General features: G+C 55.6%; 4 protein-coding genes and 2 non-coding genes across 18 annotated transcripts in view; 4 read left to right on the top strand and 2 right to left on the bottom strand.

Moving 5' to 3' along the window:
- The window catches only part of CPEB1 (cytoplasmic polyadenylation element binding protein 1), a 43,775-nt gene extending 39,458 nt beyond the window's left edge, over nucleotides 1–4,317 (top strand). For all 6 annotated transcript variants that reach the window (XM_030015072.2, XM_030015073.2, XM_030015077.2 and 3 more), the window contains 3 exons: nucleotides 1,576–1,670; nucleotides 1,934–2,014; nucleotides 2,881–4,317. In XM_030015072.2, coding sequence (XP_029870932.1) covers nucleotides 1,576–1,670; nucleotides 1,934–2,014; nucleotides 2,881–2,991 — 287 coding nt within the window. In that variant the 3' untranslated portion in view covers nucleotides 2,992–4,317. The remainder of the gene's footprint in view (nucleotides 1–1,575; nucleotides 1,671–1,933; nucleotides 2,015–2,880) is intronic.
- Nucleotides 4,318–5,170: 853 nt separating this feature from the next.
- RPS17 (ribosomal protein S17) lies at nucleotides 5,171–8,458 on the top strand. The gene is made up of 5 exons (XM_030015812.2): nucleotides 5,171–5,264; nucleotides 5,486–5,637; nucleotides 5,984–6,089; nucleotides 7,793–7,858; nucleotides 8,334–8,458. Exons 1-5 carry the CDS (start codon nucleotides 5,262–5,264, stop codon nucleotides 8,412–8,414), a joined length of 408 nt encoding a protein of 135 aa, XP_029871672.1. The 5' UTR covers nucleotides 5,171–5,261; the 3' UTR covers nucleotides 8,415–8,458.
- On the top strand, nucleotides 5,700–5,833 carry LOC115342362. The gene has a single exon (XR_003923748.1). It is a non-coding gene; the product is annotated as a small nucleolar RNA SNORA71 (small nucleolar RNA).
- On the top strand, nucleotides 6,476–6,608 carry LOC115342346. Its single transcript, XR_003923734.1, has one exon. It is a non-coding gene; the product is annotated as a small nucleolar RNA SNORA71 (small nucleolar RNA).
- A 630-nt stretch (nucleotides 8,459–9,088) lies between the features above and the next one.
- On the bottom strand, nucleotides 9,089–18,077 carry TERB2 (telomere repeat binding bouquet formation protein 2). 8 transcript variants are annotated; one of them, XM_041123589.1, is made up of 8 exons: nucleotides 18,044–18,077; nucleotides 17,225–17,652; nucleotides 14,028–14,109; nucleotides 12,486–12,631; nucleotides 11,067–11,128; nucleotides 10,464–10,552; nucleotides 10,267–10,358; nucleotides 9,089–10,025 (listed from the first exon to the last, which is right to left on the bottom strand). In XM_041123589.1, exons 2-8 carry the CDS (start codon nucleotides 17,406–17,408, stop codon nucleotides 9,877–9,879), a joined length of 804 nt encoding a protein of 267 aa, XP_040979523.1. In that variant the 5' UTR covers nucleotides 17,409–17,652; nucleotides 18,044–18,077; the 3' UTR covers nucleotides 9,089–9,876. The 8 variants fall into 8 exon arrangements, with proteins under 8 accessions (XP_040979523.1, XP_040979525.1, XP_040979522.1 ...); XM_041123591.1 differs by lacking the exon at nucleotides 18,044–18,077 and having other exon boundaries at nucleotides 17,225–17,248; nucleotides 17,454–17,750; XM_041123588.1 differs by lacking the exon at nucleotides 18,044–18,077 and having other exon boundaries at nucleotides 17,225–17,750.
- A 2,477-nt stretch (nucleotides 18,078–20,554) lies between these two features.
- On the bottom strand, nucleotides 20,555–23,899 carry B2M (beta-2-microglobulin). The gene is made up of 4 exons (XM_030015456.2): nucleotides 23,762–23,899; nucleotides 23,246–23,524; nucleotides 22,650–22,684; nucleotides 20,555–20,845 (listed from the first exon to the last, which is right to left on the bottom strand). Exons 1-3 carry the CDS (start codon nucleotides 23,826–23,828, stop codon nucleotides 22,671–22,673), a joined length of 360 nt encoding a protein of 119 aa, XP_029871316.1. The 5' UTR covers nucleotides 23,829–23,899; the 3' UTR covers nucleotides 20,555–20,845; nucleotides 22,650–22,670.
- Between the last annotated feature and the right edge of the window lie 540 nt (nucleotides 23,900–24,439).

Below are 24,439 nucleotides of genomic sequence, written 5' to 3'. Positions count from 1 at the left end.
ACAGCTTGAGCATGAGGACCAGCTTTCCAGGCTCAGGCTGCAGCAAGTCATGTTCTTAAGAAGGGACTGTGAATCTCCTGCATGTTGCCAAGCAGGAACAATGTCAGCATTTGGTAGTGCAGAGCTGTTGTCTGCTTGTCACCATCCTTGGACAGCTTTCAGGCTTTTCTGGTCAAGGCTAAGGTTTAGGACATGCCTGTGGTGCTGCAGTGCTTTACCACTGAAGTGGCTTTGTGGGGGACAGTCCCAAGGAGTTGGGAATGAAGTATGAGACTTTAAGCAAGTTCTTAGTATGACTATGGATGAAGCCTTGCACACCAACCTGCCCTGTGCTGGCACTGTGAGGTCCTAGAGCATGACCTTAAAACCTTCTGTGGCTTCATGCAGAGCTCAGGTTGTTCCCTCAAGTAGGTGAGATCTCTGGCTCCCAACAGCAGACTGGCACTTGTACCCTTGAAATTGTCTTAAAGTTGCAGCAATATGAACTCAATTTTGGTAACTAAATGGTACCCTGATTTTGTTTGTGTCGATTGAAGCATCTCCTGTGCTGAGATGCTGCCTCAGGCTTGCTTGACTGCTGGCCCTGGCTTGGCCGAAGGCTCCTCAGGGGAAGACCATTGTGTGTAACCTGCCTGGTGTTGAATCATCTCAGGCAGAGGATGATCCTGCTGGAGGCATGTACTGTGAGAAATCACTGTCTGTAGTTATGAGGAGCTGCCTTTGAGACCAGCTGATCCTGGTCAACAGAGAAAGCAGTTGCCCAGACAGCTTTCAGGAGGCCCCACTAGGAGATGGAATTAACTCTCTTAAAGGAAGGATCCCCTGAGTGCAGCTGCAATCCTCGTACACAGCGTAACCCTGAACCAGATCCAGACCCTCCAGCCTGTGTCCTGCATGATGCTACAGGAGAGGAGTAGGTGGGTTCTGGGTGACACTTTGCACTGTGGCTGTCAGTGGTGAGCTGAGCTTTGGCAATTGGCCGGCATGCAGGACAGTCTTGTAACAGCCAAAGCTCCCCTTACACAGAGAAAAACTCGTAGGTAAGCACAGATATGTTTTCCTGGAGCTTAACAAAACTTGCTGGAAGCGGGTGGTGCAGGAATGCTGCTGACTGACAATGAAGCTGCAAAATGCAAGGCTCCGGGATGAGTGGGAGGCTTAAAATAAAAGCTGCTGAGCTGTCTCGGCACTGGCTTATTTCAGGTGCAGGCGAGGAGCCCGTTGCTGCGCTGCCCTCAGCAGTGCCCTGGCAGCCTCCCTCCGTCTGCCTGGCCGCTGCCAGTCCTCCTGGGAGCGCTGCCACCCATAAGCTCACATCTTAACCAACCCGGAGGTGTCCGTGGAAAAGCCTTTCTGCTCTTGGCTGCCTGCTGTGCTTTTGTTACTGCCTGGGGAAGGAGGCAGGCAGAGCCACAGAGGCCTTGGATACAGTCTCCCTGCAAAAGCTGCTTCCCTGCCAGTGGCTGAACTGCACCGGGGGAAGGGGTGGTGCCGGCAGCAGCTCCCTCTTGGCCTCCACCGGTTCCTGCCATAGGTGCTGGGTCAGCCTAACACTTGCGGTCTGGCTTGTTCCAGGGTCTGGCCGTGTCACCTTTAACAACCAGCGCAGCTATCTGAAGGCAGTGACCGCTGCGTTTGTGGAAATCAAAACTACCAAGTTTACTAAAAAGGTGAGTGGAGCTGATGGGGCAGCCTGGGGAGTTGAATCTGTGCACGATGGGTGGTACTGCTGGGGGCACCACGACCCACACGGCCTGCCCCATATCCCTGTGGAGGCAGAGGGAGGTGGGGAACTCCTGCTCTGCCAGCTGTGAGGGGTGCCGGTGATGGATTTGGGGTACCCAGGGTGGTGAGTCAGCACCGCTAGGGCGGTCCAGGGACCAGGCAGTTGCCCTCGGGGCTGCTCTGTGCTCACTGCCTGGTTCTCCTGCAGGTTCAGATCGACCCGTACCTGGAGGACTCCATGTGCCAAGTCTGCAGCGCCCAGCCCGGCCCATTCTTCTGCAGAGACCAGGTAAGGCTTTCCCCTGCCGACTGCGCTCGGCTGCCGCACGCAGCGGGGTTTCCTCGGGGAGGGGCAGGCTCTGCCGCTCGCAGCAGCGTTCGCTTTAGTGTCTGGGGAGGCCTGTTGTCCCTTGCTGAGTGGAGAGGGTGAAGTGTTCACACGAGAGCCCAAGGTGGGCCCTTGTTTTGGAGGAGGTGGAGCCCTCCTGAGCGGGCAGCTCCGGTGCTCACCAGGAGGCGAAGGCAGCTTTCCACCTTGCCTTGAGCTGGAGATGCCGTGGCTCCGCTGGTGCTGTGCCGGAGCGCCAGGGCCCACTGTGTGCAGCGGGCTGCCCCTGAGGGGAGGCCGCTGCTCTGCGAGCCGTGACAGCTGGAAGTTTGAGTGTCATCACCCTGCAGTCGGTCCTGGACCTGCCCGAAACGTAGGGCACTCTGGCTGACCTCCACTCGCTGCAGGCGAGGGAGCTCGGCCAGGGTCCAGCAGCTTCCCGTGGAGTCTAGATGGGAGGTGAGCAGCAGCACGCTCTGCTCCACCGGCAGGGATGGCAGCGGGAGCGCAGCGAGTGCCAGCAGAGCCCGGTGCCTGCCCCTGTCCCTGCCCATGTGTGGGGCAGAGGTGCCACGGCCCCTGCCTGCGAGCACCCAGATCCTGATTTTTTTCAGCTCTTTTTAAAAGGAGCCACGCTGGAAGCTCAGCACACCACTCCCTCCGGCAGCATTGCTGGAATTCCCTCCCTCTGCTTCGAAGCTCCGCTCTGGTGGCGTGGGCTGCAAAACCGGGGAGGGAGGGGATGCCGCTTTGCTGGCGGGCCGGTGTCCGTTTGCCTTGCCTGGAAACCCCTGCCCCACGGCATCGCCCCTCTGCTCTCCCCGCAGATCTGCTTCAAGTACTTCTGTCGCTCCTGCTGGCACTGGCAACACTCCATGGAGGTCCTGCGTCACCACCGCCCGCTGATGCGCAACCAGAAGAACAGAGACTCCAGCTAAAGAGGCCGCCGAGGCTCGGGGGCCGCCGCAGGCGCAGGAGAAAGTCCTTTTGTTAACCTGCCAAGTGGAGAGCGCACGAGCGTGCCTGCTGGTGCCAGACCCAGGCTGGGAACGTGCTTCCTGAGGACTAATGGGGAAAAAAAAAAAAATCTTACATTCACGTTTGCACTTGCTGGTCTTTTTGTTTCTGCACTAATGCACAGTGAATTTTGTCGGGTTTTGTTTGGGGGTTTTTTGAGGGGGGGGGAGCGCCCCTCAAGCGATTCTGCAGTTCCCAGACTTTGGTTCCTAGTTTGCTGACGAGAAGCAAAAAAAAAAAAGGGCCACGTGTTGAGAAGGTGTTTATGCAGATGCCTTCACCTAGGTTTTTTATTTATTAAAGGCGCTTTTTTACATTCCTTGCAATACTGATGGTAATAATGCAGGTCTCATTGGCTCCATTTTTTTGCAGTTGCCATACAGTGCCTTTCCATTCATTTAACCCCCATCTGAACGGCATAAAAAACTGAATGTTCAGCTGGCGTTTTTTACTGTAACAACAAGGAGACTTTGCTCTTCATTTAAACCAAATCATATTTCATATTTTACGCTCGAGGGTTTTTACCAGTTCCTTTTTACACTCTTAAACAGTTTTTAAGTCGTTTGAAACGAGAGATTTTTTTCTTTCCTGGCAGCTTTTAACATTATTGCAATTTGTGTCTGGGGGCTGCTGGTGGAAAGTTGTAAATCGAGGGGTTTGCAACAGAACAGGATGGGCTTTTTTTGGATTTGAAACTGGACCGGATAAACGATCTCTGAGCTGCTGTATATAGTTTTAAATAGTTTGTTGCACTTTTTTAAGTTGCACTTAAGGGGGGTTGATAGAGGTTTTTAATCACACAAAGTCACAGGACTTACTTTTCTTTTGTAACTAGCTAAAAAAGGGCTGCATTTCGGTGGACAGATGAAGGTTCATAGGAGCCCTTTCTCTTAGAGGGGACAAGTACTTTTCCTTTCCTTTATGAAATGTACGGAGTAATGGTGCAGTCGACTGAAATGCTGCTGCTGGGATTTGAGAACTTTAATTTTTTTTTTTTTACTTTCCCCTCTATCGGAAGCTGTGTGCCAAAGAACCAGTGTCATAATTTCTCCCTCTTTTTTTCCTGCTGAGCTGATGTTGCATTGTTGCATATCCCAGCTGCTCTTTGTGGGGTTTCGTGAAGCTGTGTGTGAAGTCTCTACCTCATTGTAGTATATGCAGGCAAGACTGCACTCTCCTACAGATGCGTGGAGTAAGCTGTGGTGTAGTTTTTGGCACATAATAAACACGTTGCAGCAAAAAAAAAACCAGACCTTCTCGTGTTCCTTGCTTGTGCGCTTTGTGTGGGATCTCTGTGACCTGGAGAGGGGCTGGGTCTCTTGTCCTCAGCTTTCGGGGTTGAAAGAGGGGGGAGAAGCTGAGCCTCAGCACCGCGCACTGGGGAACGTATGGATGCCATAGGTGACTTGGCTGGAGGGGAGCGCTCTGCTGGGAGATGTGTTTTTGGGTAGCAGTTACCAAAGGCTGCTTCAGGGGCTGCCTTGTGGGGAGGGGGGGAGCAGCTGCCAGGCTCCAGCTGGGGCTCCCTTATTTGAGTGGCAAGTTAATGAGGTTAATGGGAATGTCCCCTGCCCCCATGTGCGCTCCCGCCCCCCCTCGGTGGTGGGGTGATGCCCTGCTGGGGTGGTGTTTGGGGGGAGATGGACTCCAGGGCTGTCCTGCTTGCGGCTGGGCTTTCAGAGGCCTGAGCAGGACGTGGGGTGCAGTGGGCCTGCCTGCGGTGGACACCCGTGGGTGCCCCATGCCCTGGAGGGGGGGCCGGGGGCTTTGGGCTCCTTCCCCAGCAGGGTCAGTAACTCCGTGGCTGCCCTGGGGTGGCCACCCCTCATCTTCTTGGGCTGGCCAGACCCCCTCTCGTGGGTGCTCTGCGTCCTCCTCCAGCCAGAGCCTGGCGTGGGACCTCTCTCCTTGGCTGCTCCAGCCCAACCCGGCGGAGCAGAGTGGTGCTGAGGACTTTGCATCCCGGAGCCGGCGCTGGATCCGGCCCCTGGGTCCGGGCAAGCGCCCTGCGGCAGCGGGGGAACGTGGTGCCGGCGGGCGCTGGGACCCGGGCGAGCGCTCGGAGCCCCGCCCCTCCGGGCGGCTGCGGGCGCCCTCCGAGCCGCTGGGGGGCGCTGTGGGCGCCGCGGTCTCCCGGCGGCCCCGCGCGCCTCCCGCCATCCTTTGCTCTTTTTCCGCGGCCGCCGCCGACATGGTGGGTGCCGGCCGCGGCCGCCATCCGCCGCCATCCGCCGGCGGGGCCGCTCCGCCCGGGGCGCTGAGCGGCTCCGGGGAGCGGGGCGAGGGACTGCGGCCTGCGGCGGGAGGACCGGGCCGGGGGAGGGAGGGCCGGCGGGCGGGGGGAGGCCGGGCCCGGGTTGCCGCGGGGGTCCGGCGGGGCCTGACCGGTGTTTCCTTGGCCTCCGCCCCGCGCAGGGACGCGTCCGAACGAAGACGGTGAAGAAGGCCGCCCGGGTGATCATCGAGAAGTACTACACCCGCCTGGGGAACGACTTCCACACCAACAAGCGGGTGTGCGAGGAGATCGCCATCATCCCCAGCAAGAAGCTGCGCAACAAGATCGCGGGGTGAGGGGGGGGGGGGGGGGGGGGCGGGGGGGCGCGGGACACGGGTGGGAGCTCCTGGCGGTGCCTGCATTCGAAAGTGATCGCGGTCTCGCCCGTGGCCCGGTCATCGATAGTGCAGGCAGAGGAACGCCGAAAGCTTTCCCGTGTTTGGGGGGGGGTCCGTCCCCCCCTTCCCGAACCCCGATGCTCTCGGACATCCCTGACCTTCTCCGGAGGCGGTGGGACGGCACCGGCGGGGTGGTTGCCGGCGGAGGCTCCGTCTCCTCAGCCTTGGCGTGATTTTGGGAGCGCGAGGGCGGAGAAGGGAGACGCGGGGAAGTCCTGGACGGTGCTCTGTCCCCCGCAGGTATGTCACCCACCTGATGAAGCGTATTCAGAGGGGACCCGTCCGAGGCATCTCCATCAAACTGCAGGAGGAGGAGAGGGAGAGGAGGGACAACTACGTCCCTGAGGTGAGGCTCTGGCTGCGCTCGAGTGCCTGCTTCGGCCTCTGTCCCGTCCTGCCTCGAGGCATCTTCTCCATTGGTGGCCCCGAATTTCTCTAAAAGAAAACCTCAGCCAAGAGGAGCAGAGGAGGGGGGGTGGGTCAGGGAGGGCTGAGGTGGATTTTGGCCTCGTATCGGGGCGCTCCCTCCAAAACTGCCGCCTGGGGTGGGAAGGGCAGCTGACTTGTTGCAGTTGAACGGTGCTGCCGGTCGGCAGATCGATTTTCCTAACTTAAAACGATATAAAAAATCACTCAGTGGGATGCAGGAGGATATTTCAGAGCGGTTTAAAACTTGCTGCGTGGCAGATGTCGCTGAAGAGAGGGAAGTGGTGAAACCTGCTTTCTTCTTAAACCTGCATTCACAGGGAGTCGAGGTCTCACCTGTGACCCGGTCGTTGCTAGTGCAGGGAGAGGAGCTCCAAAAGCGTTTCCCGGGTTCGATGGGTTCAATCCTGTCGCTCCCAAACCCTGCAGCCTTCAGGCAGGGTGCGTCTCGCCCCGCTTCCAGATCTCCCTGATCAGCTTCTGGTAGAGCTGCTGGTTTCTGTGCTGCACAAAAACACTCGGTTCTGTTAGCTCAGTTCTCCCAAATCATCGACGCTGGGGTTTGGTTACATGGAAGGTTGTTTTAGTGGTGATCTGGGAGGAACAGGTACGATGGTAGGATGTCACGGGAGCCACGGTGGTGTGGTAAGGTGAGCTGGTGCTGTGCTGTCCCCTCACTTGGAGGTCTGCCTCGGGGGTACCCTCCCTGCTTTGCGGCCTTGGTTTCGTAGCCCAGGGTGAGGTGACACGGCTCTGCAAGAGCCCAGGGCTCAGTTCGACTCCTTCACTCCTGACAGCTAGAAATGACACGTGAAACACTGGCAGCTTCATGCAGGTCCTTTCACAGATGCTTCAACACCCCAGATTTTAGGTGTCAGCATAGTGCTGAGCTGCGCAGCTGGTGTCGGAGGCTTGGAGCAACCAGGATGAGGTGGTGCTGGTGGGAGAGGTCACCCCTGGAGGGACCCCAAGCAGGGAAGGACCATCCGTGCTGTTGCTGTTGATGCAACGTTAGCAGAACCTGCGGTTTTTGTCGTTTCTTACAAAAATACCAGTGTGATGTAGCCTCGTAGGGAAGGAAGCCTGTGAAGATCAAGGTTGGGGTCCGGAGAGGCTTGGAGGAGGTTGCTCTGGGATTAAAGAGCAGGAGATCTCCGGTCCTTGGGGCGGGAGAGCCCAGGCGGTCAGTCGGCATTGCTCTCTGGCACCACGGCGGTCGGGCTCCGGCCTTAGGGACTGGGGTCGCAGGACAAGTGCAAGCGTTGGTGGTGACCGCTGGGACCGGTGCAGTTGTGGACCTGTCCCCAGCTCTTCTCTGCAGCCTTGGCGTTGGAGCTGGTTAGGCCTTGGGTTTCCAAAGACTTGCCGTAAAACGGGCTCTTCTCCCTGTGTGGGGGCCTCTCTACTGCCAGGCGGCTTCTCACGGTGTTCTGGCAGGAGAGCTGGGCACCACCGAGGTCCTCCTGGCTGATTCTGTTGCTGGAGCCCTTCCCCCACGATGGGCATCGGGATCTTGTTTGTGGTGGGATGGGACTGGAGTGGGTGTGTCAGGACAGCCCGGTGGCAGCAGGGACGTGGGTGCAGGTCCTCGTCAAACTCTGTCTTTCTCTCCTCCATCCCCAGGTCTCTGCCCTCGACCAGGAGATCATTGAAGTGGACCCGGACACCAAGGAAATGCTGAAGCTCCTGGTGAGTGGTCCCAGCTGTCCCCCCACCCTACCAGGCTGGTGGCATGTCCCCAGCAGCACTCCCACTGCCCTGAGGGGCTTGATGGTGTCGGCTGAAGGCTTCAGCGCTCTGGGCACGTGGCGGGGGTCCATACGGCTCTTGGGAGGGGAGAGGCATGGTGGCTTTGCGCAGGACCCCGCTAGCAGGGTGGGTGTGCTCCTTGTCCTCCCCTCCTCCTGCAGCACCCTAGGGTGCTGCCCCAAGGGCCTGCTTGTTGGGTGGAGGTGGATGTGGGTTCAGCCGTAAAAAGACCCGATTCCCCTCACTGATGAGCTGATCTCTTGAGCGGGATGGTCATCTCTCCTTCTTTCTGGAGGCATGAATCCACTCTCCATGCTACCAGAGCATATTCGTGCTTCCCTCTCCTCCCGGGAGGAATCTGCTGGGCATGGATGGCAGGTAGGGCGTTGTGACTGATCCCGATCCTGTTTTCCAGGACTTCGGCAGCCTGTCCAACCTGCAGGTGACACAGCCCACGGTGGGGATGAACTTCAAAACGCCCCGAGGAGCGCTCTGAGTCGGTCGCTGTATGTCACTTTTCCAATAAACGTGAGGAAACCATCTCGGCCTGCCTGGTCTTTGGAAGCCTGTGTCCCCAGGGATGAGGAGGGAGGGCTGGTTCCTTGGGGTGCCGCGTCCCAAATGCAGGTGTCCGAGGCTTCAGAGGGTGACAAGGACTCGACACCTTCGCGTTTGCCGGCATCTTTTTGGGTTCTTTCCTGGCTGTTCGGGGTGTGAGGTGCAAAGCTGTTATTTTACAGGCTCTCTGACTCTCAGGGCGGTGGGAGAGGATGACCATGGTGGCTCCTCAGAGTTTGCTGGAGTTCCGCGCCCTCAGCGCCTCCCGGGTTTGCCTGTGCCTCCTCCGAGCGGACAACTCGGGGGTCATGCTGTGCCAGAATAAAAGTTGCTTTTTGTAACCACGTTGGTCACTTGTAAGTGCTTAAATGAAAGGAAAAAGTCTTGGCACTGGTTTTGTGTGAGGAGTGAAATGGGCTGAGCAGAGCGCTGTGTCTGGGGGTGGAAGCTCCCCTGTGGAGATGGGCCCTGGTGAGGCTTGTGCCATCCTTCCCCCAGCAAGATGCTCCCGGGGGAGCAACAGGCATGGAAGTGTTTTGGGGTTCACCCCCCGAAACTCCTGTCCACCTACACAGAGGCAGAGGAGACCTACAGGTCTCTGTCTTGGCCGCTGGCATCATCCGGGGCCATGACTTGCAGGCAGGGTGCCCGGGCCCCCCGGCCGGGCGAGGGTCCCTGGGTTTTCCCTCCCTGTCTTGCGTGACCCCACTCCAGCATGACACGGGTTTTGCTGAGGGGAGGTCTGGGGCCCTGCGCTCAAAACCTCTGCAAACCCGCGGAGCATCCCGTGTGCCTGGGGTCCCAGGCCAGCCCCTGCCTGTCCGGCCAGCCCCTGCCTGTCCTGCCAGCCCTGTCACAGCGCTGGGTCCCACCGGTGAACGTGTTCCACAGGTGGATGCAGCCGGGGCATGGGGCGACTTCTCCCTGCAAGGAGACGTCAGTGTGTCCCTCCGAGGAAAACTGCTTCCAGCCACACCTTAAAACCCCCAGTACAAATAAAAAGACAAAGGATTTGTGTTTTGGGGAGAAATGTCTGTATTTTGCTGCGAAATTTGTTTTAAATAGTTATTTAAAGAAGGAAATGTTTACAGTAAATGTAGCCAGGTATTTAAATATACATTGGATGCGCTGAGGTGCAGTCAGGATAAGCCAAGCAGGGATAATTTATAAATGCCCTGCGGAGATTTAACTCAGAATTTGCAGCTCGATACCACCGATCTCTTCGCTATTTAAGTAAAACATGGGGAGAACACAGACTGACAGGTGAAATAACCATCAGTCTGCAGAAGAGAGCAAGCAAGGAGGCATTCCAGCGTCTCACCTACGGGACTGAATTTCCAAACATGACCGATCGCTCTCTGGCAGCTCTTACTTAAGTTTTTGATGCAAACGGCCACCTCTTACTTAAATCTTCTCTTCGTTTTAGTCTTCACATCAGAGTAAATGTTAATTTCGTTCTGAATCCAATACACTGCGTAGCCCGAGGAGCCAGGAATGAAATCACAGAGCTCTCCGACGTATTTCTTCATGTCGCGAGCAGAGGTGTAGCCTACGAAGGGAAAGCACGGGTCTGACTGGGGGAGCTGCCCCCTTCTCCAATAAAACAAGGACAACGGAAAATGCAGAGCGTGGAGGGGAAGGGAGTGATTCCAGTCACGCCCTCAGCGTTTCCGCGGACCGGGAGGAAGCGAGGAGCATGGGGTGGGCCGGGGGAGGGGAGCCTGCTTCATCCACGATCGTTTTCAGGCGTATTTTCCGCTCCTTAAAAATCTCCTGATGCCAAATGTTACCTGTCACCATGTTATTCGTTGGGTATTCCTGGAGGGTACGGTATGGAAATTCCCCCTGGGCAGGTGCTCTGGAGCCTGTTTCTTCTTCACTGCTGTATCGGGGGAAAAAAATCTGTGCGTTATTTCCTATGCATTGGGGATCTCTTGAAATTTGGAGGGGGGGCGTCCAAATCCTACCACCGAGGGCAGGAAAATACCTTTCGGCCAGGTCTAGCACATCCTCCTCTGCTTCTTCCTCACAGCTTTTTCTCACTGCCTCCGGTTCATCTGTCAGTTTTTCATTGGGCTGCGAGTATCAACACAGAGCTGAGTTAAAATTGTGTCCTGGGTACCCCGCAAAACACCAGAGAGGTGGTCCAAGAGAGTGGTATTTTTAGGACTTGTGATTTCAAGCGTAATTTAGAATACAATTTTAAATCTAATCACATTTTCACTTCAAAAGTACTGAGAAGTTGGTTTGAGAAGAGCGCCGGCAGTGTCTCGGAGCTACACGGGGAAGGAAAATGCCACATGAAAGGGCTGAGCTCAGACCTTGGCCATCGGTATCCCCGGAAGGATGTGCTGGGGACACCTGACATCTGTCTGGGTGAGGGAGAAAATCCCTCCTGCGTGTCCCGAGTTCAATCTGGTGCTGTCCCCCTGGGATGTCACTGGGAGGGACACACACAGTGCAGCAAGCACAGGAAGATTTGATCCCGTATTTGGGCTGAGGGTCTGGGATGAAAACCAGGCTCCCTGAGGTTCATACAACCGGTATTTTTTTAAGCTACACCTCCTGTAGTATAAATTTCTCATCTTACCTGTTCTGCAAGTGAATCATCTGCCTGCTCCCAAATAAAACTACCAATTTTCCTTCTGATTTCTGCCATGAACAAAAAAATAAATGACTGTGAGGGCATCAAATAATGACACTGTGTGGCAGTTGCTGCCTGTGCAAGCCCCTGCCTCTCGCGGGTGCCAGCAAAGGCACTCGAGAGCCCTGGCAGGAGCTCACTGCATGGCGCTGCTTGCTAATGCAACATAATGGCTCGATGTCCAAGCGGAGACCAGTGAAGTTCCTCGCATCCATACTGGGACCAGTATTATTTAACGTCTGTATCAGGGACATGGGCAGTGGGATTGAGTGCACCCTCAGCAAGTTGCTGATGACACCGAGCTGTGTGGTGCGGTCGACACACCAGAGGGAAGGGATGCCATCCAGAGGGACCTGGACAGGCTCAAGAGGTGGGCCCGTGCGAACCTCATGGAGTTCAATAAGGCCAAGTGCAAGGTCCTGCACATGGGTCGGGGCAATCCCAAACACGGATACAGGCTGGGCAATGAGTGGATTGCCATCAGCCCTGCGGAGAAGGACTTGGGGAGGTTGGTTGACAAGAAGCTCAACATGACCTGGCAATGTGCGCTCGCAGCCCAGAAAGCCAACAGTATCCTGGGCTGCATCAAAAGAAGCGTGACCAGCAGGTTGAGGGAGGTGATTCTCCCCCTCTACTCCGCTCTGGTGAGACCCCACCTGGAGTACTCCATCCAGCTCTGGGGCCCCCAACATGAGAAGGATGTGGACCTGTTGAAGCGAGTCTAGAGCAGGGCCAGAACGATGATCAGAGGGCTGGAGCACCTCTCCTACAAAGACAGGCTGAGAAGTTGGGGTTGTTCAGCCCGGAGAAGAGAAGGTTCCTGAGAGGCTTTATAGCAGCCTTCCAGTACTTAAAGGGGGCGTCCAGGAAAGATTGGGAGGGACTCTTTATGAGGGAGTGTAGTGCTAGGACAAGGGGTAACGGTTTTAAACTGCAAAAGGGTAGATTTAGATTACATGTAAGGAAGAAATTCTTTACTGTGAGGGTGATGAGGCACTGGAACAGGCTGCCCAGAGAGGTTATGGATGCCCCATCCCTGGAAGTGTTCAAGGCCAGGTTGGACGGGGCGTTGAGCAACCTGGTCTAGTGGAAGGTGTCCCTGCCCATGGCAGGGGAGTTGGAACTAGATGAGCTTTAAGGTCCCTTCCAACCCAAACCATTCAATGATTCTATGATAATAGATGGAGAATATAATAGACGGAGCATCCTCTGCCTCCAGGGAGGAAGAATTGCTCCCAGCAGAAGGAAATGCCCTCCGCCTAGAGCAGAAGTAACTGGAGGTTCTGGTTTGCACCCCTAAAAGGCTGCGCTCATGGGGGGATTCCCAAGGGAGCAAAACCCTGATGGTTTTTTTTTTCTCCTGACCTTCTTGCAGGCAGGCAGGTGGCAGGACAAAGTGGCCCAGAACCACAGACAGCTTCGCTCCCACATCGGTGCTCGCCCACGCAGAGAGGTAACGGGAGTGAAAGACTGTAGCTCTGCTCTCCAAGTAATCAAGGCTCTCATGTATTCTGCAAGAGAAAAAGACAGCTGGTTTCCAAAGGTAAACCTGAAAAAAAAATCAAAACAAAAAGTTTAGAGGTATATTGTCATTAAAACTACCTGCTCTGATGTTTTTGCCAAAAGCACCTAATTTTCTGTAATTTTCTAACTATGAGATTCCACCAGCAACATCCCGTTATGGTCCCAGCTGCCAGCACTACCTGAGGAAGGACACCAGGGACCAGGTAAACTCATATTTTTAGGGACTAAATGGCACTGCCTCCACACTCTGCTCTCGAGATGAGACTGGTTCTTCAGGGAGGGGGAAAACATGATTTTTATTTATTTATTCTTAACCTCACTGGTCCCTGCTCAGGCTCATGGTGCAGTCCCCAAACAGCAACGGCACTACAGCTGAGCGAGAAAGGGTGGGTGGAGGGTGCTCAAGCACTCACCATCCTCCCTAGAGGGGAATTAAATAGTTTGCCAGGTTTAAGGGTATGGTAATGATTAAATTTTTTCCCAAGAATTAATCTGAATATATATATATATACCCAGTCTGGCAGGATGCTGTGGTGGAAGGAAGGTCATTACTCTGGGTTTCTTGGGATTCCCCTCCCACAGCTGGAGCAGGTGGCTGCAGGATTACAAAAACCTAAGCCAGTTTTAAGCAATTGTGTTAAAAGAAGCTGCTTAGTCCAGCCTAGGAAAGCCTGCTGCAGAGCATTGCAAGAAAACATTGCAGTTCCTTTGCCCATAAATATATTAACATGATACTGAATATATATAGATATTCACTAGCGGGAGGAAGACCCTGAATAGCCTTTGCTTATATTTGTTCTTGAGCTCTCTGATTTTTAATACTAAGCAAACAGAAGGAAAATAGCAATTCAGCCCTTTTCCAGCCATCTTTACCGCCACACTTGCTTTCAGCATTAACTCGCTCTGGCTTTTTAGCACCTGGTTCCTTCCTTGGGATGGTGTTGCCTCTATTTTAGACCCTAAGCTTTCCACTAGATCAAAGGTAGAAAGAAAACCAGCACAATTATTTTAATTTACATCAGAGTTAAGCCACGTGGATGGTTTTTGCAGCCGTCTTCTGTTTTGTCTAGCTACAGTTTAGCGTGGGTGTGAGTTTTCAGACCCCACTAAGCACTAAAACCCAAGCAGACCTGTACCGGGCACTTCAAAAATACCACCCTGACTTTTAAAGGATGTCGGCATCCATTAAATACTTTGCATTAAATACATTAAACCCGTTATCTACGCCTTTATTGATCTTTCGCTCTCTACAGACGTCACGTGGAGGGAGGGGGCTCAACGTGAGCGTGAAACAGGGCTGCAGGCAACTCCCAAGCAAGGAGGGTGCTGCCAACAGGGGGGTGACACACGGGAGAGACAGCTGGGGGACACAGCACAGCCCACCTGCGGGTGTCCGGGTGGGCAGCGTCGCTGCTGAAGAGGTAGTCAGCGTCCCGCCAGTGGGTGACCACCCCGCCGCCGGCCACTGCGGAAGGAAGAGGGGGGGTGAGGAGGAAGATGGACACCCCAACGGGCCGGGGTGGGGAGAGCTGCCCAGGCTGGTTGTGGAGCCGCAGGGCCAGGCCCCAAAGTGGGAGCTGTAATGAGCCTCCCGTGGCTCTGGGTCTCCCACCGCCCCATTGAGGACTCTTCTGGACTTTTCGTAAGTGTGGGGGCACCGTGGCCTGCCCTGGAACTCAGGGGGACCTGCCAAACCCACGCTCTGCCCCACTGCCACGGGGGGGCTCAGCTCTGCGCTGCCGCACTGAGGGGTGACGGGGCCGTGCCCCCACTGAGGGGTGACGGGGCCGTGCCGCCATTGCTCTGCCCCACTGAGGGCTGACAGGGCCGTGCTGCCATTGCTCTGCCCACTGAGGGGTGATGGGGCCATGCCGCCATTGCTCTGCCCCACTGAGGGCTGACGGGGCCGTGCCGCCATTGCTCTGCCCCACTGAGGGGTGACGGGGCTGTGCCCCCACTGAGGGGTGATGGGGCCGTGCCGCCATTGCTCTGCCCACTGAGGGCTGACAGGGCCGTGCCGCCATTGCTCTGCCCACTGAGGGGTGACACGGCCGTGCCGCCATTGCTCTGCCCACTGAGGGGTGACAGGGCCGTGCCGCCATTGCTCTGCCCACTGAGGGGTGACAGGGCCGTGCCGCCATTGTTCTGCCCACTGAGGGGTGACAGGGCTGTGCCGCCATTGCTCTGCCCACTGAGGGGTGACAGGGCGGTGCCGCCATTGCTCTGCCCGCTGAGGGCTGACGGGGCCGTGCCGCCATTGCTCTGCCCGCTGAGGGCTGACGGGGCCGTGCCGCCATTGTTCTGCCCCACTGAGGGGTGACAGGGCTGTGCCGCCATTGCTCTGCCCACTGAGGGGTGACAGGGCTGTGCCGCCATTGCTCTGCCCGCTGAGGGGTGACAGGGCCGTGCCGCCATTGCTCTGCCCACTGAGGGGTGACAGGGCCGTGCCGCCATTGTTCTGCCCCACTGAGGGCTGACAGGGCTGTGCCGCCATTGCTCTGCCCACTGAGGGGTGACAGGGCGGTGCCGCCATTGCTCTGCCCGCTGAGGGCTGACGGGGCCGTGCCGCCATTGCTCTGCCCCACTGAGGGGTGACGGGGCCGTGCCGCCATTGCTCTGCCCACTGAGGGCTGACAGGGCCGTGCCGCCATTGCTCTGCCCGCTGAGGGCTGACAGGGCCGTGCCGCCATTGCTCTGCCCACTGAGGGGTGACAGGGCTGTGCCGCCATTGCTCTGCCCACTGAGGGGTGACAGGGCCGTGCCGCCATTGCTCTGCCCGCTGAGGGCTGACGGGGCCGTGCCGCCATTGCTCTGCCCACTGAGGGGTGACGGGGCTGTGCCCCCACTGAGGGGTGATGGGGCCGTGCCGCCATTGCTCTGCCCGCTGAGGGCTGACGGGGCCGTGCCGCCATTGCTCTGCCCGCTGAGGGCTGACGGGGCCGTGCCGCCATTGCTCTGCCCGCTGAGGGCTGACGGGGCCGTGCCGCCATTGCTCTGCCCCAATGAGGGCTGACGGGGCCGTGCCGCCATTGCTCTGCCCACTGAGGGGTGACAGGGCTGTGCCGCCATTGCTCTGCCCCACTGAGGGGTGACAGGGCTGTGCCGCCATTGCTCTGCCCCACTGAGGGCTGACGGGGCCGTGCCGCCATTGCTCTGCCCACTGAGGGCTGACAGGGCTGTGCCGCCATTGCTCTGCCCCACTGAGGGCTGACGGGGCCGTGCCGCCATTGCTCTGCCCCACTGAGGGCTGACGGGGCCGTGCCCCCGCAGCTGAACCCCACCGAGGGCCTATGCCAGCTCCGTGACCCCGCGGCTCGTCCCCGGGACGCCGCCGGCACCCCCTCACCCCACAGCTCCCGCGGGCCCGGGCTGACGCTCTGCGAAAACCAGGCGCGGCGGCCCCGGAACATGGCGGCGGGAGGAGGAGCCCTGTGGGGCGGAGGAGCGGGGGGGGGGGGGCAGCGGCGGTGGGAAGGCCCCGAGGGTCGGCGGTGGGAACCCGAGGGCGGTGGGCGCTGAGGAGCGGGGCAGTGCCCCGAGGGGCGGCGGTTGTTTCCAGGGCTGGCCCCGAGTCGTTCAGGCACCGGCAAGTGAAGCCGCCCAGGTCTCAAACCCGGCCCGGTGAGGGCTCCCGGCCCCCGCGGCCGCCTCCCCGTGCCTGGCTGGGTTTGGCCGAGCGCTCCGAAATGGCTGCGGGCGACCCACACCTCCGCGCTGCTGGGCCAGGAGCGGGGCTGTATCGGCTGCCCCGGGATTTCAACACTGTGCGCGGGGCGTGTTGATGCTAAACCTCCTCTGGAAACCCTCCACGGCTCTGACCAACTTGTGTTGCCCCTGGAAAGGGGACGGGACGAGCTGAGGGCATGGAAGCGACAGCATCTCTGGCTGACTTGCCCAGGAGAAGGCAGCGGCAGAGCTGAGCAGTGTCCGACGGCCTCGGTCCTCTCCACTCCTGCCGTCACCCTGCGTCATTTTCTGAATCTCTTCCAGCTTCTGCAGAAAGGTGAGGCAAAAGCCTTCACACTGTGGCTTCCCTCACTGCCCGGTCCCAACCCCTTCTCTCTGTCCCATGGTGGGGAACGAGCTCCCCTGGAGATGCTCTGTATTCATTTTCTCCATAGGTGGTGGCAAAAGAGGAGGTAGTGAGAAGAAGACGGCGTCTCCTTGCCTGGATTTCGTGTCCTCCCATACCACCTGCTGGATCGGAGCCCGGAGCTGCCCACCAGACCCCGTCTGCTTCAGACTGCGCGTGCTTTGTGCTATGGAGGGAACAAACCATCCTGCCAGGCAGCGTGTGATCACCAAACCTGGTGAATATGGGGCAAGTCCAGCCCAGGAGGACACACAGGTGAGACAGCCACAAGAGGGCTCAATCTGGTCTCCTCCACACTTAGATTTTCTGCACATCCCAGGAGAAAGATTTACTAGTGCACATTCCTAAGCAAAGCTGAATATGCCCAAAAAAGTCATTAGGTGTCAGCAGTCCTGAAAAGTGATACAGAAACCCTTGGTCTTAGATTCTTACTCATTTTTAATCAAGTTTTTACACAAGTTTAAGAATTATTTCTGCTTGCACTCACCTTCCCACAAAGGACTTGGCAATGCTGGCAAATTAGAGAAGAAGGGAAGGAGAAGTGTTAGGCCACATTGAATTGCTGTGTGGTGCAGGTAAGCCCAGCTTACTTGAGCTGAAACGGGCCAGCCTGTGTCAACCAGCCAGGACTGGCCTGGGGCTGTGCAGCCTTCCTCTTGCAGACACTGCATGGACGTTTTGGCAAAAACACACTGTGGTTATCCGCCTTTACCCACCTCGCTGTGGTTTGCTGGCTGAAGAGGGAGCAGATGGCAAATGCATTCCCACAGAGCTGGAGCTCTGGCAGCAGAGCCGGGACTGGATGTGTTGGGACTCTTTTCCTTCGTTTCGCTTTTCTCAGAGGACGCCTGTATTCAGATGTGTATCTTGAATGATTTGCCCCTCCTCTTGCACCCACTCCTTCAGCTTTTCTCCCTACCACACAGGAACTGGTGAAGCTTGTGGTTTAAGCCCAGGCAACAAAACACCACAAAGCTGCTCACTCACTCCTCCCCCCGCCCCGTGGAATGAGGAAGACAAAACTATAAAGAAAAAGCTCGTGGGTTGATACAAGGACAGGGAGGGATCACTCACCAATTATGGTCACGGGCGAAAAACAGACTCAACTTGGGGAAAAAAAAAATCAATTTGATTTACTACCAATCAAATCAAAACAAGGATAATGAGAAGTAAAACCAAATATCAAAACACCCCACACACACCTCTCCCTCCTTCCTCGCTCAACTCCACTCCCGATTTTCTCTACCTCCTCCTCTCAGTGGCGCAGGGGGATGGGGAATGGGGGTTGGGGATCAGTTCATCACACGTTGTCTCTGCTGCTCCTTCCTCGTCAGGGGGAGGACTCCTCACTCTTCCTCTGCTCCAGCATGGGGTCTTCCCACGGGAGACAGTCCTCCATGAACTTCTCCAACATGGGTCCTTCCCACGGGCTGCCGTTCTTCACGAACCACTCCAGTGTGGGTAGTTTCCGTGGGCTGTAGTCCTTCAGTCACAGTCTGCTCCAGCGTGGGCTTTCCCATGGAGTCATGGCCATCTTCGGGGGCATCCACCTGCTCCGGTGTGGCGTCCTCCACGGGCTGCAGGTGGGCATCTGCTCCCCCACTCACCTCCATGGGCTGGGGGGGACAGCCTGCCGCCTCACCACGGGCTGCAGGGGCATCCCCTCCTCCTCCCCCTCCTTCTTCACTGACCTCGGTATCTGCAGAGGAGTTTCTCTCACATTCCAATCTCCTCCCCTGCTGCAGGTTTCTGTTCTTAAATCTGTTCTCCCAGAGGCACTACCAGTGTCGCTGTTGGGCTCGGCCTTGGCCAAAGGCGGGTCCGACTTGGCGCCAGGGGAGCTTCTAGCAGGTTCTCACAGGAGCCACCCCTGTAGCCCCCTCCCCTGCTACCAAAACCTTGCCACACAAACCCAAAACAAGCTTTAAAAACTCCAAAGAGATAAAACATTTAAGAAATTGATCTTCAAAAAAGTTCTCCTAGAGAGCTGCTCTCCTAAAAAACACTCCTATTTGCTTGACTCAGGAAATAGTTTGCTTGCAGCAAAATTGCTTGTATTTCATAAAGCACAAATGAGGGTTGTTTCACGCTTAAAACTTGCCAAGATATCCTCAGCAACTCTATCCCCTGGCAACTTTGGCTGAAAAGCCAGCAGCAGCACAGCTACACCCCAGGTACCTTTGGTCCCCCCCCAAGCTGGACCCCAAGGATGCCTGATAAAAGAGGTTTTTCTAGATACAGTCCTGAAGTTCAGATGTTAATCAAAATTAGCCAGCCTCTGGGATTGGCATGCATTGTTCTCCATCAGAGGGGGGATTTTCGAGTAAGCCATCAAAATATTTCCCAAGTAAGACCACAAAAATCCCCACAGATGCAACCAGGGCAAAGAATTCCATGGTGCATGAAGATGTTGATGTAAGTTTCCTTTGGAGACAGGGTCATCTCAGCGTTGCCTGTGTCACAGCGTCTTCAGCTTCTGCAGTCAACTCCACTCGTGTCCTAATTAGGATGAAGTTTTCCTGTTGGTGTGATGCAGCCAGCCGTTACTCTCTGATGCTCTTGAGGACAGTAAGGGTGAAGCCGAGGTGGTGGTAAGCACTCTGGTGGCTCTTGGTGATCTGGAGGAGGAGGCCAGGACATGGCCCACAGCTCAAGCCACCTCAGACTCTGCTGGGGTCTCTGGAGAAGAAACCCAAACCTTTTCCTTCCTCCCAGACCACCTTCTACCACAGAAGGACCACTGCTGGGGCTGGTGCAGTCCCTGGCTGGTCTCCAGAGCATGGCCAGTGTTGCAAGCTGAGCTGTGTGGTGGCTCTAGCGAGTCTTGCTGTCCCACGCTGGGCAATGAGTGTTTTGCGTGACCACCCAGCCATGACATCCCCACCTCTCCTGGTTTGAACACTCTTCTGATGAGCACAAAAGGATCCCCATAACCAATTAAAAAAACCCCTTCACCCCAGCAACCTCCGACCCAGGTGTTGGAACTGCAACAGTTTGGATTTTCCTAATCCTTAACAGAAAGCATGGTTATAATGGAAAAAGCTATGAAACAAGCCAAGATCCCTCAAAATCTCAGGCATGTGTTCTGCAACACCAATCACAGCAAATCTTAACATACCCAAGAAGAGATGTGTGATAGATCACACCCACTGGGTTGCCAGGAACCCTTGTTCACATACATGAGATCCACACTGATTAAATCCTCCTTGATCCAACACTCATCAAGCAATCAATCACAGAGATTTCTTCATAAAGTAAAAACAAGCCAATAAGTTTCTGTAGTAGCTCTGGTTTTGGTTAGTGCCATCAAACCCCCCAGGTATGGCAGAAGACCAGCCCCCAACAGGGCTTCTCCATGGGGTCAGCCACTTGCAGAAGAGAAAACCAGAAATGAAAGTCGCCGACACCCACATCTGCTTCCCCTCAGCCCAGCTTTACATTGCCCACCCAAGAAGAATCAGCTGGAGTCCTCCCCCCTTGAAGGGGGCACCACATCCTGCCCATCACTCCTTTTGCTCTCACCCAGCTTTAAGATCAGATCCAGTGTCCCCGAGGTTACTTTGTCCCTTTTTTAAACCTTCCCTTCAGAGCCACACAGGAGCCTGCAGCCAGGCAGATCCCACATCAACCAGATAAACCTTTAATTCTTTTTTTTTTTTTTTTTCAAATGTAAAAGTGTTCCTGCACCTTCTCAGCAGGATAAAAAAATGCAACTGAGCACAGTGCCACCACACCCCAGATCCACCCACAACCCAGCAGCCCATAAAATCAGCTCAGGTTATCATATGACTCTGAAGAAACATTTTAAGGACCCCACTGAAGTACTCCAATTTTATTTAGATAAAAATCCCGTGCAACTCACCAGCACTGAAGAGCTACAATTGTTTTTTAATTGGTTATGCAGACTTTTACAGCTATGTGCTCAAAAAAAAAAAAAAAGCCTAGCTCAAATGCTGCTTTGGGTAAGTGATATTTTAACAATAAGCTTTATTAAAGAAGGAATTCTGCAATGAACAACTGTTCTTCTTCATCATATCCACAAGTGAGATGCAAAGAAAGGACAGAAGCTCAAGAAGATTTTTGACTTGCAAGGCAGAATTTTTCAGACCTGCATGGGGGAGAGGAGATTGACATCAGTCACACTGTTTACACCTTCAACTGTAATTATTTTAGGGAAAAAAAAAAAAAAGTGTTTTCCACAAGGGAACTCCAACTGCAGAGTCCCAACTGCAGGCAGACCGACCCACCTTCCAATTATATTTAGATATATATTTTCCTGCAGAAACTGCTTTTCCGTCCCCTCCTCAGTGGGGGTTCAGAGTTCAACAAGCAATCCTCTACCAAGATGATCCTTGCTCTCCACCCCAAGCACCAGCTGCGCAGATATTCTTCTTTTATCCTGCTCTCAACTCCTCCGCCCCAGCTCAGTAAATCCTTGTCCCCAGACTCCAGTGAAGTCACCAGTGTCCCACCTCCAACCAAGCTTGGCATCCCTCGCCATCGGTGACCTTCACGCTGATGTCCCAAAGCCGCTGCATGCCATGCTGCCATGTGGGCACAGCGCACCCCAGACCCTGCCCTGGGGCCATCCCCGCTGCCCAAAAGTGAGTGACAAACCAGAAGAGTGGCTGTATATAATTTTTCAGAGCTCTGTTACCTAGAAGCATCTGTACTTTATCAAATCACAGGTCCATTTACCTCAGCATCCCATCTCAAGCAGCAGTTAGTAGCAAACACTTAAGCACTTATGGTACCCCTTCTCAATATCCTTCCAATCCAACCATTTCTGGCTCCGGGGGATCCTTGAGCCTCTCCCCCAGCCTCCAATATCACACCTCAGCTTTTCTGCTCCAAATTAAGAGCATATCTTCTTCTGTTGTCCCCCACTAGAAAGATGGTCAACTGACCTTCATTTTCTCTTGTCCCTGGAAGCCTAACACCCCTTCTAGCCTTTGCTGCTCTACAGCAAGGAAGGGCCAGAGAGCTTTAGAGAGAGAGCAGCAGCAGCAGACAGCAAGAAGTAAAGGACTCTGGTCCATCTACAACTTCTCAAGAAGAAATGCCCAAGGCAGTTTTTCTGATTTACAAAATTCCTTTGACTCACAATTCTGTCTCAGTCTAAAAGCCATCAATAACACTTTCTGGTCCAATGTGAGGGGCATTTCAAGTAAGGTCTTGACAAAGCTTGTCCTGGGTACAGTTAATAATTACCCAGCCTCTACCAGGGTATGTAACTAAGTTGCAATGCTGGTTCAAATGCCTGTCAGCTAGGCCACATATCTTTAGTTTTCTTCTCCCTATCAAGGGTTAAACTAGTATTTACCTGACTGCTAAATCCGGATCAATTATGCCCAGATAGTTTGAAGAACCTGGAGCCCTCAGACAGTGAGACATCAGTGAATAAAACCAAGACTTCCTCTGGCTTGGCAGCAAGGCACGGATTTGTGCCTCATAAATCCCACATTACCGAGCTGACGCGCTGCCTGCCGTAGGGTTAACCAGCCTGCCTCCCCCCAAGTCACAGGGATTTCCAGGTATGGCAACTTCCTCCTCACCAGACAGAAGATAGCACCATGGGTTCTGGAGAAGCACTAGGACATGCGACAACTACGAATGATAACTGGCAGACACACCAAAGACATGCCGGGAAGTTTTGCTCCAAGGGGCTCCTTTCTTTTGAGCAAAGGAGAGTCTTGTAGGCAAGGTATGGCTGAGAACCGGCCAAAATAGTTGGTAGAAAGTATGTGGGAACAGCCTCGCTCCCTATCAGCAGAAACACTATTTTTAAAAATTTTTTTTTTGGGGGGGTGGTTGCTTTTGCTCCTCAACTCTGCGAGCTACACACTTCCTCACTACAGAAAGCAGTCCACGGTCCCCTTATCTGCACAGTATGGAGCATCAGCGTAACTCACCATGATTATCCCAGACACAGCTTAGAAGTCTGTATCTGCAAGAAAGAAGGGCAGAGCGTTAGGCTTTGGGGCAAAGAGCACCCCCTCTCTCCCATCACCACAAGCCCACCCCCGCTGGAAACAGCCCCAGTGCAGTAACCAGAAAGCTGCCCTTGCTTGGCTGTGTGCTTGCTGTAGCAGGCTGGGTCACCACAGTCATTCCCCACCGCTATATCCTTCTTTATATTCACCAAACATAAACCCAAAATCACTGCATGACCCATCTCTTTCCAGGCAAGTTCACCTAGAAAGAGATCAGAGCGCTCCACTCGAAGTCATCAGTCACACCATAACCAAATGCCTACAGATAATACGGAAGCAAGTCTTCCCTGTCTGCTACTAACGAACTCTTTCATGGGTACATATACACAGCCTTTTCAGCAGCCCAGCTTAAACCAAGTTAATCTTCCATCTATAGCACAAGACCTTCAAAATCCACCCTATTATAGCACCCCATTTCCTAAGGAGGGGAACAGGGACACTGTGGATATAAATTAATGAGCTCTGGCTTCTGCACACGAAGAGCGGCAAAGCTTTAAGAGGAAGGCACACGATACCCCAACGGAAAGACTGCGGCTCTCTGAAGGTAGAATGGGCCACCCTGCAAGAGTAGACATCGCCTTTCTTGGGGATGAAATCTGCATACACCAGGCGCTGGAAATACCACTTGTCGTTGAAGGACATGTCTGCGTACTGCACGTTGCTCATGGGCTCCCCATTCTTGAGGAGCAAGATTTCAATCTTCGGAGGGTGGAAACCACTCACGAAGCAGTTGAGGACGTTTTCTTCTCCGGGGTTGGCATGTCTGCGGGAGTACACCTCCACCTTCGGCGCCTCTGGAGAGGAGGGTGAGGAGGCAGTGAGAAGCAGGGCTGCGGCGTACAGCCCCTCAGCGAAGCCAGCGCCCACCCACCCGCGCACGGTAACCGATACCGGTCCCCTCACGGCACCTGCTCCCCGCTGCACCAGGGCCCTCACCGCCACCCCCCCCCCGCCCCGGTACCAGGCTCCTCGCAGCCCCTCCCGCCCCCCTCACCCCCAGCAGTGCCCTTCACGCCGCTCCGGGCACTCACCATCCGCCTGCCCCAGGCCGACCAGCGCGATCAGCGCCAGGACCCCCAGCCTCAGCGCCAGCCCCATGGCAGCCAAGCGCTCCGCTCCGCTCCCCTCACAGACCAGCCCGGCCCGCTCGCCCGCTGCTTTTTATAGCCCCGGTTGAGCGCGGCCAATCGCGGTGCGGAACTGCCGACGCGTCATCCGTCTCTAAGCTGAGGGGAAGAAGTAAGGTTATGCGAGCTAGCCCGTTGCGCCTGCGCAGTGCGGGCAGCGTCGCTTTCGCTTTCGCTTCTGGGCCTGAGGTACAGCCCGGGGCGCGGCCGCCGCTCTGCCTCGGCGCTGCGCCAGCCCTGTGCTGGGGCCTTTCCCGCCCCGGGGCATTCCCCGCGCCTCGGCCTTCCCCTCGGGGATGGAGGCATCAGAGGCGTGAGGCGGGACCGGGAACGGGCCCCAGTCGAGGCCGGGCGGCCTCTCCCCCGGGCCTTGAGGTGGACACCTGCGGTCAGGAACCCCAGCTGGGAGCAGGGCATGGCACAGCAGCTACGAGGTGCTCGCCCGGCTCCTGCCCCTCGCCAAAAGGGGGGTAAAAAACATCTCTCGCGGAAGGTTTTGCAGCAAGGGTCGGTATTACGCCAACGGCAACAGCCTACACTGGCGCAACGTGGCCACCTTCCTTTCTGAAATTTGGTTTGCCA

This window comes from Aquila chrysaetos, chromosome 5 (genome assembly GCF_900496995.4).
Source record: "Aquila chrysaetos chrysaetos chromosome 5, bAquChr1.4, whole genome shotgun sequence".
Taxonomy (NCBI): domain Eukaryota; kingdom Metazoa; phylum Chordata; class Aves; order Accipitriformes; family Accipitridae; genus Aquila; species Aquila chrysaetos.
Note: the sequence above shows the minus strand (reverse complement) of the source record. Positions and strands in the feature narration are given on the sequence as shown.